Source organism: Manis javanica, chromosome 17 (assembly GCF_040802235.1).
Source record: "Manis javanica isolate MJ-LG chromosome 17, MJ_LKY, whole genome shotgun sequence".
NCBI lineage: Eukaryota > Metazoa > Chordata > Mammalia > Pholidota > Manidae > Manis > Manis javanica.
The window spans coordinates 54,393,330-54,412,343 of record NC_133172.1 but is presented as its reverse complement, the minus strand read 5'-3'; the positions used below and the strand labels follow the sequence as shown (position 1 = coordinate 54,412,343).

At 40.0% G+C, this 19,014-nt stretch overlaps 1 protein-coding gene across 3 annotated transcripts in view; it reads right to left on the bottom strand.

Annotated features, from left to right (window-relative positions):
• The window catches only part of CNTNAP4 (contactin associated protein family member 4), a 223,157-nt gene extending 207,400 nt beyond the window's left edge, over positions 1-15,757 (bottom strand). Inside the window, exon 1 of one of the 3 annotated variants that reach the window (XM_073225716.1) lies at positions 15,183-15,757. In XM_073225716.1, coding sequence (XP_073081817.1) covers positions 15,183-15,267 — 85 coding nt within the window. In that variant the 5' untranslated portion in view covers positions 15,268-15,757. The remainder of the gene's footprint in view (positions 1-15,182) is intronic. The other 2 variants (XM_073225717.1, XM_017667920.3) reach the window with 2 other exon arrangements.
• Between the last annotated feature and the right edge of the window lie 3,257 nt (positions 15,758-19,014).

Here is a 19,014-nt window from a genome sequence, read left to right as displayed (position 1 = left end):
ATGATTTTACACCACCAGGACTAGAACAAGAAGCTCAACATAGTTCTTTTAGAGGTTGAATAGATCATTTCCTTACCTACCCCACCCAACCTCTGAAATCTGGAAACTCTAGGGTAACTGTGATACTTGCTTTTCTGTCTATCACATAGGAAACTCACTTAGAAAATAAGTACCCTCGAAACTGCAACTCATAGACAGGTACTTACTCTGTTTGCATCTCTTACTTAGAGAATAATGTGTGGCCTAAGAAACATCTTTGAACATCAAAGTACAAAACTGAGTACAACCCTCAAACCACCCCACTAGAAACACTACATTCAGGTCTGAACATGAATTGTACCTTTTAATTAAAAAAGCGTCCACTTTAGAATATGCAATAAATTTCAACTCCAGGACTAGCCATTTGCTTGTAGTATTTCACCTGGTATTTTCAACTAGCCTATGAAACGTGTGATTAAAGACATTTATTTTCAACAATATCCAATTAGTTCCGAGTAGGTAGCTATAAAGCAATGAAGGTACACTTGGTGAAAGATTGCCTTAAGTGCAGTCGCAGGAGTCCACCGAAAATTTATTATACAGATTAAGAAGAAATTCATTTTAGACCAATTAATTAATGCCCTATGAAGTCATTTTCCCTTAATACATTTTACTTGTATAATCAGAAAGATAGGAAGGGAGCTAGAAAGCATCTCACAATATTGCTACATCAAAGAAAATATTATTAAAATGGTAGTCTCATTTCTTTGCTCAGTAGAGCAAATATTTAAAGGTGTAGTGTATTGCTTGTGTGAAGAAAAAAGGAAATGTTAAGAGCCTCAGGCGTAACTATAAAGAGAACTGGGCTAGATGAACAGGGGTTGACAGGCAAAGAAAGAGTGAGGCATAAAGTGCCCTGAATGTCTCTGATGTTTTTCTTTTTTAGAAATGGGTTGGGATTAATGAGGAACACCATTCAAACGTTTATCAGATATTTCACAGAATTATGTCTACTCTCTGGGGGGCCAGCTCAAGTAGTATTGGTGTTGGTCTAGCAAGGGAAACAAGGTTGTCGTTCCAAATTATAAATCTGAAATGTTTTCTTTTTCATTTTGATCTCCATTGAATACACATTGCTTTCCCAGATTTTGAAGGGAATAAAAATATTGAGGAATACTGGGGTGTTTTCTTGAGATGTCGAAATTTTTCTCAAAAAAGACAGAAGAAATTTTAATTTTTAAAAAAGAAAGACAAAACTGTAAGACCCCAGAAGGATATGAACATCAGAACCAAAGGAAGGGTGATATGGCAGCTAAGAGGTTCTTCCCACAAACAGGGACGCGTGCTTCCTGGAGAAGACACTGGGCTCACGGTCACAACTGAAAACCTGCATCTGCTCCCGAGAGGGACACACGCAGGCATGACCGGTGACGCTGCTGAGGGCTGTGTGTATAACTGACAAGACCGATGGATGAGAGAGACGCGTTCCTGCAGGCTGACAGATGTGCTCTAAGATCTGTCAAATGTAACAATCTCTACCCACCTCCTCTGATCCATGTTGGAACAAATGATCCTGCTAGAAGAGACACAGAACCATCTTTAAGTGTTATAAATTCTTGAGTGAGACAGAGAAGGGTGTAAGACAGCTATTGCCTTAAATCTCTCCTTCCAAAAGAAATTTAGAGTTTTGCCCGATAAAATGGGACAAAGACATTGAACACTTCCTGACAAGGACATCTGTAAATGGCTTAAGGTACTGTGATCTTCGACAACTGTAAGAATCTTAAGATAACCTCTACTACAAGAAGAGGCTGGAAGACTAAGGGAATTTAAAGATAAACCAATTGGTTTAAAATAAAAGACAGTTGAAAGAAGACTGCATCCACTCAGCCACAAGAGAAATGCACCAGAGAGGACGGAGACACACCCGTCAGAGGGAAGACTGGGCGCGAACAGATGCTGTGTTAAGATTGAGGGAAATAATGTATGGTGAACATCTGTTCCTATTCTTGATACTAGAGGGCATTCTACAAATTTAGAGGTGGACACATTTTAAATTGAACTTGAAGAAGGTATTAGAATGATGGCTGTTTGTTTGTTTTATCTGTGTTTTGTTTGTGGCTAGAGAGAGGAGGTATCACAGAAGAAAAGCGAGAACCTGTGTGCTCTGAGATCCACAGATTAGAAGTGGAAAGTGCCAGAGGAAACAAGCTGCAAAGTCAGCTCTCGGGCAGGGGACCTGAGAAACACCCCGAGCAAATCCCACTGCAACAGGAGCTCGGCGATGTGGAGGAAGAAGTCATTTGGAGGGGGATAAAATAATATTTGTGGTAACAGCTGCAGGAGTGTAGGTGATAAATAAAGAGATCTTAATAAATGGCAGTAAATTACCGTCCTCTATGTCTCTAAGACTAGTTGGAAGCAGAATTTGGAATGGAATAATGCACTCTAAGAAGATCACTTGCTTCAAAGGCATAAAACTGTGGTGAAAGGGTGGGGAGGCCCCATGTGCGGCCCCATTAGGATGCAGCCCTCTAGGGGACACCAGAGATGTCTGAGCAGAGGCAGGGGGAGAGCACCAGTGCAGATAAAGGGAAGAAACCGAGGAGACGCGGCGGTGGCGGTGCCCTGCGGCAACCAGGCGTGGGCATGCGGGGTGGGATTCCCCAGCGCCTCCAAGAGGGGTTCACCTGGAAGACAGCTTAACTCACTTGGTAAGTTTCAGGGAGTGAAAGTAATGTATCTGCTGCTGAACTTTCTAAATCCCTCTCAGACACCAAGAGAAGACTCGCTTTCTCCAGGCAGCTGGGACAGGGAGGCCAGCCGTGGGGGAGGGACTGTGCCCCCTCCCCCAGACCCACACACGGAAGCCCTAACCCCCAATGTGACTGTGTCTGGAGATGGGCCTTTGAGGAGGAGGTAATTAAGGTTCAATGAGGTCATGGGGTGGGCCCCAGGCCTTCGTGGTGGGAGGGGACTGATGTCCTCAGGAGAAGAGGAAGGGGCCGCAGAGAGCTCTCCCTGGCTGATCCGCACGGAGGAGAGGCCGCGTGGGACACAGCAAGAAACCAGCCCCCCCGGCACCTTGATCTTGGACTTCCAGCCTCCAGAATGCTGAGAAAATAAGCTTCTGCTGTTTTGGCCACCCAGTCTGTGGTATGTTGTTATGGCAGCCCTAGCAGACTAATACAGCACCCTAAAGGAGTGTATCCCTGAGCGCGCGGAAGGAGGTCTCCTGGAGAAAGAAACAAAATGGGCAGAGTGCCTTGGTAAGGCAGTGATGCAATCTTGCAGAAAGGAGTTGGTTTTTCTTTGTGGTTTGAGCTATTTCAGCCTCTTCTAACCCTGGTTCTTGAAAAAGTTGACACAAATAAGGAATTAGACCAGTGGATAGGTCTTTGGGTACCAAGGAGCAAGGGGGTCAGTGAACACCCAGAGCAGAGTACTTCTCAGCTATATACACCGAGCGATGCTTGACACTTCTCTCTGACTCATAAGGAAGAGTTGCTGGTAATGCAAGCGACCAAATCCTTGGAAGAAAAGTGAGAAAATGACCTTATAATTTCTCATGCTGGAGAGGGAACCCTGAGAATAGGCATGTGTGGGTTCTAATACTCAGGGAATGTGAAGGCTTATGAAAAAGTTGAGGGTACGCCATTTCAGACAGTGATGGATTCGGTGCCACTGGTTGGATCCAAGTCTTGACTCTACTCTTCCCTTCCTCAGTGGCTTTGAAAGTAGCTCCTAAATTCCAGTTTCCTAGTTTGTGAAAACAGAGATAATAGCGTCTGCCTCACACGTCTGCAAGGCATACTTCACCACCTTAGAGGCCACTGAACCCAGTACAAAAGGAATATCTGTCCATATTAATGATAACATATGTCAGCATATGTGGAAAGCTATGAACTATAAAATTCTGGCAATAAAAAATCACAAACATATATGATGAGAAGTAAGGAACATGAGAGGAATCTGGGAAAATGATGAAGATTTACAGGAAATTGATAAAAAGAGAATGTGCAATTAAAAGAGGAAAATAAAAGTTCAGAACTCATTAATGTCCATAAAAATTGCTAAAAGCAATGAAAAAAGTTCTGGGTAGGTTTGTAGGCAGAAGAGCAAGGAAGCTGTGGGCATGCTTGATCTTGGACTAACAGCCTCCAGAATGCTGAGAAAATAAGCTTCTGCTGTTTCGGCCACCCAGTCTGTGGTATGTTGTTATGGCAGCCCTAGCAGACTAATACAGCACCCTAAAGGAGTGTATCCCTGAGCGCGCGGATGTGGGTACACTCTACGCACATACTCAACCTCACTAAATGAAATGTAACCAGAGATAAATACAATGTCAAAGATTTTTAAAAAGTAGCAAAACTAAATGGTCTCAAGTTAATGAAAGGGAAAAAGAAAACCAACTTTATTTTTCTCCTATCCTCCATAAAGAGAAAAAAAATCTTCAAATGGGCAAATATAAAATAAAAGCCAACATAAAGGAATTGTAGTCCAAGATAGATGAAGGAGTTGAACACTTCCTTCCAGAAAATTTCATTCTCTGGAGAGAACTTTGTAGTCCAACTTCCAAATTGGAGATGATCTGGGGGACATTACAGAGATAGAGACACCGGATGGCGTGGCCAGGGCAGAATGCCGCTGCAACTTTATACTCGTGGTGTATTTTTGATTTGCCTCTGTTGAGAGTCCTCAATCCAAAACTGATTTGATATAGTGGCCTATTAAATTACATTTGCTCTGAGGAAAAAAAAAAAGGGTGGGGAGAGGGGAGAGAGAGAACAAAAAACTCTAAGAGTAGGTTGGCCATAATCTGAATCCCAATGGATGATGATTGGAAGGAAGTACTCGACCTAACTAAATGAAATATAATAAGAGACGAATACTCAGTCAAATCAAGTTTTCTTTTTAAGTAGCAGAAATAAGTTGTCTACAAAATAAAAATGATTGTTTTTATCATTAAAATAACACAATGCTCCAATTTAGCCTATTTCTGTTCATCTCTCTGTTGGGTGTTTCAACTGAAAAAAATATATGTAAGCCACCTTCTGGTGTATTCTTTCCACATTTTCTGAATATCCTGTGTACTCCAGGCACTGTGCTCAGTGTTGCAGACACAGAAATGATTGAAATAATACCTCTGTCTTTCAACAGTTTCACAGTTTTGTAGAGGAGGCATATTTTCTAAAAAATTCTACAATGAGAATAGGAATAGGCGAACACCCACGGTGCTATGGACTTTCCGTAAGAGAATGGTGACATTTGAGGCGATGTGATCAAGTAAGACCCAAGAGGGGAGGGGGTAAGCTTGCTTTGAGGAGATGTTTTCCAGGAGGATTTAGAGGGGAGAGATTAAAGGCCGCCGGGCAAAGGGAACACAAGCGCGACAGAGGCTAGAGGACATGGGTCAGGGGCAGAATTGTGACAGAGATAAGCACAAGTGGAAAGTTCTGACAGACAGAAGTAGAAACACAAATTTCAGCAAATCCAGAGAAGGAAGATACTTGTTTGCTGTGCTAGTGAGTCTCAACTTAATGTTGAACACATCCAACAATGAAATATAGATACAAGGCAAAACTTGCTTTCTTTTTTGACAAAAACCATAAATGGATTAAATATATCAATGTCTTATGGCAGACTTGCCTAAAAATACAGAACATGTAGTGGGATGGGAAGAATGGAGGTCTCAGAAGTAGTGAGGGAGGTAGGGGAAAACTGCCTCAGCAGCCGTATCAGCCAAATCAACGCTGGCGATCGCTGAGAGGGCAGATGCCACAGCAGGCTCAGCCTCACATCCGGGAGAGGGGAACAGGTCAAGGATCACGGCAGACTCAATTCTGCTCACTGAGAAAAACGGAGAACTGCTGGCATCTTCTCTAGAGAATGTTTCAGTGATTAATGATACTACATGCATTCTCCTCATGCTAATCTATTTCATGTTGCAGTTACATATATACACATATGGAGAGAGAGAGAGAGAGAGAGAGAAACTATTCCAGCGGCAAGCACACAGCAAGTCTTTCGAGAAATGAATATGGGCATTTACATGGCCACACCAGTAAATGGCTGTTTTGATGTCAAGTGTAGCAAATTATTGTGATCATAATTTCCTTCTTAGTACCCAAAATTCTACATCATATTTTTATTAACCTACTTTTTCCATTTCTGTAATAGATGTTTGACTATGAAGTATTTTATTTTATCATGTTCTGTTCTGTGATCAGGTCTTAGAGGATGCTACGAGTTTAAGAAACCAAATGTTCCCTTCGGTGCTTGCTCTTTGATTTCTTAAATGTATCCTTCTTTACTCAAATGATCCCCTCTTGTTTGTTTAAGGAAACGTTACACACTTCTGATACTTATGAGGTTGAGTTGTGACCTTTTACAGGCATCTAACAATTTCTGGACAGGATTATAATACAGGCTCCATGTTAAAGTACAGTTCAAATAAGCACAGAAATCATAGACACAATGGAACAAAAGAGCCTGATTGAGCAGCTTTATAACCTTGCACAGAATTCCCGCACCACCACTTTCGATAGAATTGCTTTTATTTTAGCAATGTTCTTTTAATTAAGTCCTAAACATCTAAAATATGGCAAATGTAGACATATATTATAAATCCTTAATTATGAGATCACTAAGCATTCATGCAGCTTTCTGCTTTGGTAATAGATTCTTTTTGTTTGAAATCAGCCAAAACTTGAGATAAAAGTGAATGATGTGGAAAATGTTAAACTTCGCTTATAATGCCCTTCTCTTGGTACCAGGATCACTTCTCTGCATTGCTTCTGAGAGTTGAACTCTGTTTCAATTCATCTAGTGGTTTTTAAGCCAAAATCTCCCCTGAAATTTTCTTCCTTCGTTGCCATGTTCAGAAAAACTAGCACCCTGTGACTGCGTAGAAGTTGGGATAAGTGTTGAGGACCCTGAGGTCTTCATCTCCTGTCCTAGAAAATAAAGCACTTTAAGATGGCAAAAGAGCAAGACGGCCCTTATGTTTGGGATGAGTTTAAACAGGATCCAAAAAGTCCTCTGGTTAATTTCTAGTCCCACAGAATGTTTTAAAACCATACTGCAGACTATTCTGGTATGGTAGCAAGTAAGAAACAATCTTATTCTATATTTGCCCCACTTAATCAAAAGTGCGCCACCTAGGGGCACTGTTTCCATTTCTCTGCCAACATGCAGTTCCCCAATTCCCACCAGTATCTTCTGACATACGTGCACACACACGCACACACAATGACAGTTTCGTCTCAGCAGCTCATTTCCCTTACAGACCATTTTCAGTTTACTTCTTTCCTTCTGTTACCTGCTGAGCAACATATTTTAAAAGACAACACGTATCAATGTTTTTGAAAGCTAAAGATGAGTCTTGAAGATCTAAATATATATATTCGATCTTTTACAGCAAAGCTATTTGCCCAGAGAAAAATCTAACTTCCTCAAAATTTTCCAAAAAATCTCACTCTTGGGTCTGATATAGCAAAGATAATTGGTTTATATCAACAGAAAAATGTGGGGCTCTCAGTTGTGGGCCACAGGGTTCAAAGTTTGTTCAGCCTCATCCAGGTATCTGCCAACCCCAAGGCTTGCAAAGAATTCCTAGGACAGTTTACCAGTGCCTGCATTCAAAGAACATTTGAAAAAATCTCTCTATATAGGGTATAACTGCACAGTAAGTCAAGTAATGAAATTACAGTTTATAGTTCATCTAAAAGCTATACGATAAATGTAATTTAGGAAGCCAGGTGAATTTATATGTCTACAACACTGCTTCTAAACTAATATCAACCTATGACCTCACTTGTAAGTACCATAATTGCCAGTGGGAAAAAAGTGGTTACAGAAACAAATATGCCTTTTATGATTTAGAAGCACATAATATCTTATTCTACAGCACTGCCAAGTAATGAGAGGTACCTAATAAAAAAAGTAATTAGAGCTATAGGCCAACTGATACATATCGTACCATTTTTTTCTTTTGTGATTTAAAAACCTTAGAGGTAAATTTCATCACTGCTCTATTAAATACTTACGACATTAAGAAATTTTATAGTTACTAATTTTAAACTACTTAAAATGTCAAATGTTTTCAGGCTTCACTCACTTTTCCAATTATTACATTGGAATGACTCATTAACTGTAACATAAACAGGCTCACTTTTACCTCCTGTTATGCTATTTCTCCCACTTTATTACCAGAGTACCACTTTTCCATGAACCATGAAGAAAATTCAATGGGGTGGGGGTCGGGGGGGAGAAAAAGTACATACTTTCTCTCTTTCAAATACCAATTTTCCTCAAGAGAACTGAAGCAATAATGGTAAATTGTAATGGATTTTGCCTGTACTAACTTTAATATTCACCACGTAATTCCAGGTACCATGGATGTGAATACCTCGGCAAAAGACATTTTGACAAAAGCTGTATCCTCCAAAGTCAACTGGAAAACAGAAATATTCTCACTTGTGCAGTAGCATGACAGATATGGTCTCTACCCATACAGAGTCCTGAGCATTGGTGCAATTAGCATTGTGAAGGGTCTATTCACAGGTTAAACACAAGGGAGCCTAGTTCTAGAAGTCAAATGAAAAATACATACACATGCATACATACATGCATACCTAATTGAAGCACACAGTCAGACAATGGCCAACTTTGACCTCGTTGAAGAAATTTGCATGTTGAAACCTCAGATTATCAGTTTCCCCCAAAAGTGTTAAGAAGATAATACAAAGGTCAATGACATCTTTGTTATTTAGAAATGCAATTTAGTGTAATTTAGAGTTATAGGTAACGTATCTATCATGTCTCAAGAAATTTTAAACCTTTTCTTTTTTAACCTCAAAGCCTTTAAATTACAATATTAATCTTCAGGGTAAATTACTTCATTTAAGTACATTCAGTTTATGGAGGCTTCTTGATGAGTTCATTCTTCCTTCAAGAAAGACTCTGAGTGATAATCACAGGCCTTCCTAAAGCTCCACAATTTTTATCTGCATTTAGTTTGGGCATTTCTTTCTCTTTATGAGATTTTTCTGTTTTTAGGTGACCAAAATCAAACTGACCTTAGCATTTGATGTTACAATTCAAGACCTGTTTCTAAAGATGTTTGTGAAAGAGTATTTGTACAAGTTCCTAACTGAAATACTCATTAAGATAATATCCGTATATTCCATGAGAATTCACCCTCCCACCACCACACCACCAGTACAGCCCATTTCACCTCATGACTGTGATTGATTTGTGAAACATCTCCTACTTTAAGGACATACTCTGTGGTTAGTCCAGTCTTCCCTATCATACTAGTTAACCAGAAAAACAGCAATGATTCTAGATAAATACTAAACAAGCTACTGAGGCCCAAATTTCTGAATCAATAAAAGTGAAAACAAAAATTAAGCTAAGCAATAATTGAAACACCAAGTCACTGAAAAAATCAGAGAGTTGGCATTATTTAATATTTTGCCAGATATATTCATCTACCAATCTGAATAGGTTTATCTGGGATTTAGGTACCAATGTACCTAATTTTTGTTATTCTTCCCAATGTTTTCATGTGCCAGAATGTAAACTTTCAATCACTAAAGAGGAAAGGAAAATATTTTTTTAAAGGGTAGTGAAGGATCATTTACCTAACTGATAACCTAAAGGTCTTAGGAAAGGCCCTAATATTGATTTATCTTAAGTAAAAGACATTCAAATTCTATATATGGTATCAAAGTGAGAAAAACAGGTATTTGTAAAGCAAGACTGATCTTCTATTAACAACAACTACAAAAAAAGTCAGAGCCATGTAATGCCAGTGTCACTACCCCTGTCATCTATTCACAGTGGATTGTCTTGAACCCAATCACAGTCTTGTCGACACCCACATTTAGTTACAATTCAGTAAGCTCTATGAGACAGTCCTAGTTGGTCTTTGACTTGGAAATTGGTCTTTTGATAAGTCAGAAATCTTCATTAAAGCTAAACCATTAAAAACGGTATTATGAAAAATATTTTAACACATAGCCATTTGTTTTGGAAAAAGAGTGTTAAAATGGAATTCCAATGAAAATAATTTTTAAAATACTATACCCCACTGTATTTTTTACTCAAACTTTTAAAAAACTGCCTAAACAGTGTAATAACATAATATAATGTAAATAAAATGAGACCAATGATCTCTTCTTAGAAATGAAAAGTAAATACAATTCCAAACGGACAAGGCATTTACATAAAAATTAATTATGTTGGCATGAGTAGGTGAAAGGCACCTGCTTAATTATTATGAATTCTCAGCATGCAGTGCTTAAATGAAAATCTATTTTTCAATTGATTCTAGAAAGTTTTCCAATTTCAGAATTTTAGGGAGCTGTTACTATAAAAGTCCCAGGGACACGAACACTCTCCTGACAAGATCACCTCCCTCATACAATCAGTGACCCCAGATGCAAGTTTCTGATTTGTAGGGACTATTTTACACTCATGAAAGTATGAAATAACAGCAAAATTTTCAATCAAAATGTCTAAAATGCAATTACACATAGACACGTTACTGACCTTTATACTAATGGAATTACTTGAAATTGAAAGTGCCCGTTTAGCAGCCAAAACTCCTGAAACTTTACAAATATGACAAAGATTTCGCATCCACTGAAATAACAAGACTTTCTGAACAAGAAAGCCTTTAAGAGGAAACATACAAGAAGGTATTAATGTGAACGTATCTGCTGTTACAGTTCTTGGCAATGGTACCATTATCTTCAACAGCACAACTCTCCAAGTATGTATTTGTGTACTAAATAACTAAGACTAAATTTTATCACAGCAATACAATTTGTAGTATACCATCCTTGTCCCACCCTTAGATATTATTTAAATCAGGGGTCAAGGAGCTTTTTCTATACAGACCCAGACAGTAGATAATATTATATAGGTCCTTACATTCACAAGAAGGAAATCAGTTTTAAGAAAATTTTATTGATAAAACTCAAAATATAATAATAACTGAGTATGAATTTTTGCCATACAGGTCTACTAATGAGAATAATGGATAACTGAAATTTGAATTTCATGTAATTCTTTTGTGCCAAGAAAGAATTCACTTTTCAATTGTTTTCCAAAGTATAAAAATGTAAAAACTATTCTTAGCTCACAGGCTATACAAAACAGGCAGTGGGCCAGATTTGGCCCATGGGCCACATTTTGCCAACGTCTGAGCTAAATACTGCATTAGCTTACAGTTGATGTTATGCAATTCTATTAATTTGTTTTCACTGAAGAGATAAATTAATTCAATCTTGATATAGAGATTGGCTCACATAAAGGACTTGTTTATATATGATACAAAATCCAAAATTAATTTTAGAAGACAACAAAAATGTTCATTACAGGAGTAAGCATTAGGTATCATGTGAAAGTCATATTTTTGATCCCCATGTCAGCTATGAGCTATGTTACCCCCAGAGCTGGAGGCTGTCATTATCAGAAATTATTTGGGATGCATATAATCAGGAGTGAAGAGAATACACTAAATTGATTGACACAAATCAGTATTCTTTTAGAAAAGGGAATCAAAGTACATTCTCACCATTAAGTCCAAAGGCCAGATCTTTATGCACTGCATCATATAGTTGTATTTTATCAGTACTTTACTGTTGCATCCTAGTTATTTCTTGCTATGGAAAGGAATTTGGGGGAGGAGGAGGAAAAGAAGGAAGCTTCTAGAAAGAATTACAAGGGGCCCAGTTGCATTCAGGTTGCATCCAGAGCCCACAAGGGTGATCTACTTAAGCAATTACCTTCATCTACTGCTGATTTTAACTTATTCTAGTGCTTCATTCAGGGTAGATATTGGATATAGCTTTTATTTCATTTAGAGAAAATAAAGAACTTAACTTCTAATTAGGTCACTCATAAACTACCTGGTAAGCATTAAATACTCCCGGAGTTAGGCTCAGTATGCCTGAGGCCAGAAAGCTACCATCACATGATCTGCACGAGTAAAAATAAAAGTAGAACACTTACTTGCCTTACTTACACTTGTTCCTTTTCTGTGGTGAGCCAACTCCTTCCCCAATAACCTCGTAAAGTTCAGAAGGACACTGTGGGTTCATAACAACAATCACAAAATAGGCGTCCCCCTTCTCAGTGCATGTCTCTTAGCAGCAAGTTAAGAAAACCAAAGGATCCTGTGCAGCTTCATCAAAGGGCAAGCTCTCTGGGGAGATGTCTCTAAACTTTCATGGAAGGGATGCCTCGTAGAAAAACAAACTCATCATGACTGTAACAGAGAGGAAAGGCCTGGGGCTAGTTCACTGCTTTTGAAATACCACATAGAAGGCTAGTAGGCAAAGAATGTGGTTGTCCAACATATTATATGGTTAGATGAGGAGTAAGTAGAACCATCAAGAATGGGTGAACTGATGGCTTCTTTGTATACATACACACATACACATATACATGTACATGAATGTGTGTATGTGTGTTAAGTGTATATGTGTTTGCACTGAATCCTAATATAAAGCTACCTATTGATTAATTAGATCAACTAACATTTAAATCAAAGTACACCTGATCCCTGAGCTGTCCCTGGTTCACAGCGTGCTGTTCTAAGAAGACTAGGCATTGGCAGCCTTGGGCAGTCTTGGAGTGTCTCAGTGGGTGACAGATTTGCTCCTGCAAATCAACTGTAAATACAGGGAAAAGGTATTGGTCTTCACCTGAGAGACCGACCTTTTGTTCTTTTTTTTTTAATTTTTTATTAAGGTATTATTGATATACACTCTTATGAAGGTTTCACATGAAAAAACAATGTGGTTACTACATTCACCCATATTATCAAGTCCCCACCCATACTGACCTTTAGTTTTCTTTCTTCTTATTTAGTTGTCCCTGATTTTAATATTGGTGTTCAAGATTCATTCATGTTTTAGTATAAAGTCTTCTCCAGAAGAATTACTGGAGTTATTGTAACACTTTAAAAATGCTTATGCTGGTTGACAGTCACATGCCCATACACTGAATTCCAACCTTGCTAGTGAAGATATATACTTGTTCTTCAAATAGGATAAAATGTATGAAGTGCCTTGGTAATAAGTAGGTCTTGCTTCCTCCCCCTGCCAAAAAAAAAACACTACATACTGAAGAATAAAATAAAAATTGGGAAGTGAATTTTTCCCTTTATATATATGGCTGTAAATTACACCTTCAAAGTAGTATTAAGAAGAAATTACTAAGTGCAACTTTATATGCGGTCATTTAATTGCATTTTCACACTTTAAGAACTGTCAACTCAACATACATGGTAACCAGGAACTCCTACTCTAATATTTAAGTATTCCTAATAATTTAAAACTGTATAGGTTCTTTAAGTTTGTCAAATGTTTAGAAGAGCATTAAACTACTTCCTGAACGAACCACTTAAAGAATACAAAACCAGGATGGAAATTCTAAGGGTCAGCCAGGAGCCCGCCAAAGCTACGCACCCAGGAATATTCTGCTCTCCTCAGCCATTCTCAGCTGCTTATCTTTCCTTTACTAAGAAGATATATTACAAAAGAAAGCTATTGAATGTTGAGCTGCTGTGTTGGACTTCAAGAATACAAACATAAACAACTAGTAACCCAATTAATCATCTAAATATATTATATACACAAATACAGGCGGTGTATAGGAAAGACAGGATGCGTCTTGGCCAGACTTAAGCTCTGCATTTCTTAAAGGATGCTTCAAGGGATGTGCTCCACATTGTAAGAGTGACCTCTAGTGCCTTCTTTTTTTGTTGAACTTCAGGAGCTGGGCAATGAATGATGCCTTTTCTACAAAACTTTGTGTGTATGCGTGTTGGGTGTGGGGCGGGGCGGGGGAAGGGTCTGTGTTGCTATTGTTTGTTGCAATGCTTGTCAAATGCTACCATTACAACATCCTGAGATTCTGACTAGGTGAAAATATGCAAATTTTACTGTCTCTTGGAATTCTTACACAACCAAATTAAAACTGAATCTGAAACACAGTGCAGCATCTAAGTGAAGTTCTCTTCTTTCCGAGTGACAGATACACCATGCCATTATGTGAGGTAATACTGCCTGGAAACACAAAATCACAGTAGCCATGCAGTGTCGATGGACATTTGATTTGTGGCCGTAAGGTCATTTTATAATGTTTTCCCCATGTCAGAGCGCCTTAGTGCCCTCAAGGGTTCTGCCACAGCAAAGACTTGATTACTGGCTTATTTGTTCCTCCAAAACCAAACCTGGTAAACACAGTGGTGACATAAATTCCTCAACAGGCCTCAGAGAGAGCTCTTCCTTTTAAATCCAAGAAAGAGATAGTTGACTTTGCAGACCCTGTTTATCATTCATCAAAAAGAAAACTCTCCCATTTGGTATTTTTAAGGCAAATATAACTGCTAAAACTTTTTCTATCTCTAATAAAAAGTGGATGAAGGGAATTCTGCCAAATTATTTTGGTTGGTAATTAAAATTAGAAATAAGGTCTTTAAAAAATCTTCCCTGAATCAATTAACTTCGAAGATTCAATCACAACTTATAAAGTTAAAAATTCAACCACTGAAAAATAATATATTTGAAAAACCACCTGACTGTTTTTCCTTTAAAATGTAGGAACCAAGCTCCCTCTTTCAGAAGTGCTCAAAGCTCATTCTTTGAGCAGCGAGGGCACAATTCTCACTATTGAGATTCACCTCCACCGATTTTGCCCCTGAATTCTGCAATACATTTTGAAGACACAGCCAGCTATCAGTCTGCCAAATTGCAAACTTCCAAAATCTAAGCTGATGCAACACAACGTAAAGTCTGCCAGTTGTTTTCCTGTTAGACATAATTCCAATAAAATTTAGTAATCTTAAAAAAGGCAGAAATGAAGACATTCACAGGCTACTCCCTTGTTAAGATGCTAATTTGATGTTTTACTAGAACTTGAGCTTTCTCAATGAATATTTAAAGCCGAGGATAAGATTCTCCTCGTAGACAAAAAGAGAAATGACACTTGGCATATCCTGACCAGACCAGGAGAAAAGACATGTGGAGACCCAGCCATACGTGCACGATTGTTTAAGTGCTACTTCATTGACAGCAATATTGCGGGAATTCAGGTTGCAAATAATAATCATAAAACAGCAGAAGCAAAGTTTTGCACAGATTCCCCCAGCCCCCCGCAAGTTTTATCTTTTGCCGTATACTTACAGGAATTCCCAGCTATGACCCTGTTCCAGTTTTGAGTGGCTAACAGGAGTAGCATGTTGAGGACAGCTCCGGTGCCAGGCCCCATGTCCACGTTCACTGGGCTCCCCCGAAAGATTCTGGGTGACTCTCTCGGAGGGCCTCTCTCTCAGGCGCTCTCCCGCCTCAGTGCGGGTCTGGAGCACCCCTGGGTCTCTCCGTCTCGCTCCCTCCTTGCTCCTGCCCTCCTCTGCCTCTCTTGCTCTTCTACGCACACACCCCACAGCCCCGACTCCTCACGGGAAAGCCCCCAGCCTCTCTATCGCGCATCCGCGCGGCCGAGGCCACGCCCACTCCTCGCGGCGGAGGTCCCAGAAACCGGCCGCGCAGCCCGCTCCGAATCCCCAGCCGCGCGCCCGGCCGCTGCAGGAGGCAGGACCTGGTGGCGCCGCCCGCTGCTCCCGGGCCTCCTCGGGGCTCCCTCCCCTCTCCGCTCCCCTCCGATACTCCTTAACCCTTCTCTCCCCTCCGGAGATGTGCGTGGGGGAAGGGGCCAGGCGGGGCAGCCTCCTGACTTTCCGGAGGTCTTGCCTTTCGCTGAGCCGGTCAACGTACTGAGCTAATTCTTGAATACACGGGAGTGCATCCAGGTAAAATTGCGTTATGTTTCAAAACAAAAGCATAAAATACGACAGAAATAACTAACCAGCCTTGGTAAATCGTAGCTAAAACTGTCCTCCGGGAAAATACTTGCTGTTGTTTTTCTTTGTTTATATAAAACTATCCTCTTCGGCTATGGTGCCAGGATTTTATTATGGAAATCCCTCACATGGAAACAGACATTCCTGTTTGGCAAGATATTTAAAATCATCTGGTAACCGTCTACGAGAAATTAACATTTTTTATTTTAGTGCAGCAGGAGTACAAATCCACAAATTGAATGCTCTGGAGAGATTTACTGGGAGGAATGCATCACGCTGTGAAGATGCGGTTGCATGCTACAATCAAATTCTTTAATAACAATTCCCAAAAGGCCCCAAATGAAAAATGGTGGGATGCTGAAGAACAGGAACCTCCCGCCGACACACACACACACACACACACACACACTCACACTCACACTCACACTCACACACATACACCAAAACTGAGCAATGTAAAGATGTAATCCAAATGGTCTAAAGGAGAGCAGTAAAGTTGAATTCAAATAACCAACTACAGAAACATTACTCTTCTCATGGCTGATTCGTGGATACTGTTATTTCTTAAATGGAATATTAAAATATTTACATAATGGAGTTAATATCACATAATGGTAAGGGTATCACATGGTGTCATAGAGGATGATCTCTTTTAATATAAATAGCAAGATATTAAACTAATAATGTGCTAGATGGTGTAAGAATACTGGAGTGCAATCAAGCACCTCTTGGTGATTACATATTAAAAGAAACATAAGCCTTTAGCAGCAGTAGCTTTATGAAATGAATGAAATAAAGGGGAATATGACAGAAGCATCTTCCTGTATCCACTGCAATTCCTGTCCCTTGTCTGATGGCCACAGAGGGGAGAGAACAGCATAAAGCAGTGGGCAGAGGTGAGAGAGCTTGGACATTGCACACAGACAAACCTAGGTATGAATTCAGCTTCCTCCGTGGTTCTGCTAAAGTGACTCAATTACTCTGGTCTTTGATTTCCTTTAAAAAAAAAAGATAATAATAACTAAAGAGCCATTGCGATATAATGTGTGACAGCCCCCTACTGAGTGCCTAGGATTTAGTGGGTCCTCTGTGACTTACTGGCCTTAGACCTCTCCTTTATGACATACAGGGTAGTGGTTTGGGCAGGCAGTGATGGAGTCCAGCACCCCAGGTTCAACGTTTGCACTGGCTCCACTGCCCACCAGATGCAAGCCCGTGGGCAAGCTGCTTCTCATCCCTGATTCTTAGGGTCCTAATTTGGGCACCAAGGAAAAGTCAAATACGCACGTCTTGGCTGAGACAATGCCTGTAGAGGGAGAGTCCCTTAGGAATTACACAATCAATGTTGTTTTTGTAATCATTGTATAACTGCAGCTCGCTGCCCAGATGAGATATCTGATGAGCAGAGGAATTTCGACTTGCCAGAAGGACAGGACACACTGGTGGCAGAAAAGGGTTGGTCACCAAGACTTAGGGACTTGTGCTTCTTTTCTCTCTCCCCACCAGAATGGAACTTATTGTCAGAATAAAGAGTCTGAATGGGAAAAACCAGGAAAGCATAGACTCCATTTAGCTCATTACTGTACTGCTGACTCAGATGCCAAGAATCACTTCTCCTTGTATTTGCATTAGAAGTTATATTTTTCTTCAATTAAGACAAAAACAATTGAAGGAGGTCAGGGTTTTGCACATGCATATTATGAACCAGACCCTGGCTGAGAAAGCATTATAAATCAAACCAAAATGTTAGAATTTGAAAAATAAGGCTTTCAATTTCCTCTTGGTACAACTTGCCAGAGAATCGCATGTCCCACCACAGCGTATACATGGAGGTTCCCGGACTTTAGACTGGAAAAGAACCGTCAGGCCATAGCAGAATCGTCACATCAAAAGACTGAAAAGAGATTAAGATGTAAAAGTTTTATCAGGTGCCTGAGTCTCTTAACTGGTTTCTGGCTTTCTCACAAAGGTAATCAATCTGTGTATTTTTGTTAAGTCAATATCCCCTGTGGGGAAGGAGGGTCGAGGCTTCCTACCCGGCAATTTTGCTGATGTCACTACTCAAAAGTGATTTTTTTGAAAACTAAAATATATTTGAGGTGATATATAAGATATATATATATATATGGTCATTCAGATGAGCAAAATGTATTTCTCATGTATATTTGGTCTTCCTCCACATTTCCTGGCTCACAGCAACTTAAACCCTTGAAATTTCCTGTGATAATGGTGTGGGAGGAGTTGGGGGGTGGGGAGAGGTGGCGGGAAATGTGTCTTATGTTAATGGTGGCTTTGGGGAAACCCTTATGTAACCTAAGGATGGGGGCCTAGTTGCTTGGCTGCACCACATGATCAGAGTAACTCCATGATTAGAGGCCGAGACCCACCCCAGCCTCTGGGGAGGGTAGAGGGGCCAGAGGCTGAATGGAGAGCCAGCGGCCAATGCCTTAATTGCATGCCTATGTCATGAAGCCTCCATAAAAACCCCAAAGGACAGGTTTGGGAAGCTTCCAGGTTGGTGAACATGGAGTTCAGTGAGGGGCACCCCTGGAGAGAGCCTGGAAGCTCTGTGCCCTTTTCTCATGCCTGGCTCTACGTAACCTCTTCCATCTGGCTGTTCCTAAGTTGTTTCCTTTTACAACAAACCGGTGATCTAGTAAGTAAAATGTTTCTCTTGAGTTCTGTGAGGCACTCTAGCAAATTAATCAAACCCAAGGAAGGAGTTATGGGAACCTCTGATTTATAACCGGTCGGTCAGAAGTACAGTCAACAACCAGGACTTGAAACTGGAGGCTGAACTTGGTGACGGAGGGGCAGTCTTGTAGGACTGAGGCTTTAACCTCCGGAAACTGATGCCTTCTCCTCATAGCCTGGGTCAGAATTGAGTTGAATTTTCAGACACCCTACTGGTGTCCAAGAATTGATTGTTGGTGCAGGGAACCCCCCCGCACACACACTGAAATTGGTCTCAGAACACCCATTTATGAGGCAATAAAATTTTGGCCAAAAGTCCCTTCCCAAATATATTTACATTGAATAGAAGCAATGTTTTCCATGTTACAACCATCAAACATAGAAAATATTTATTGTTGTCATTGTTGCGATTGAATCTTTATCAAGTTAGTATTTTATTAATGGCTTTTATTTTATTTTGT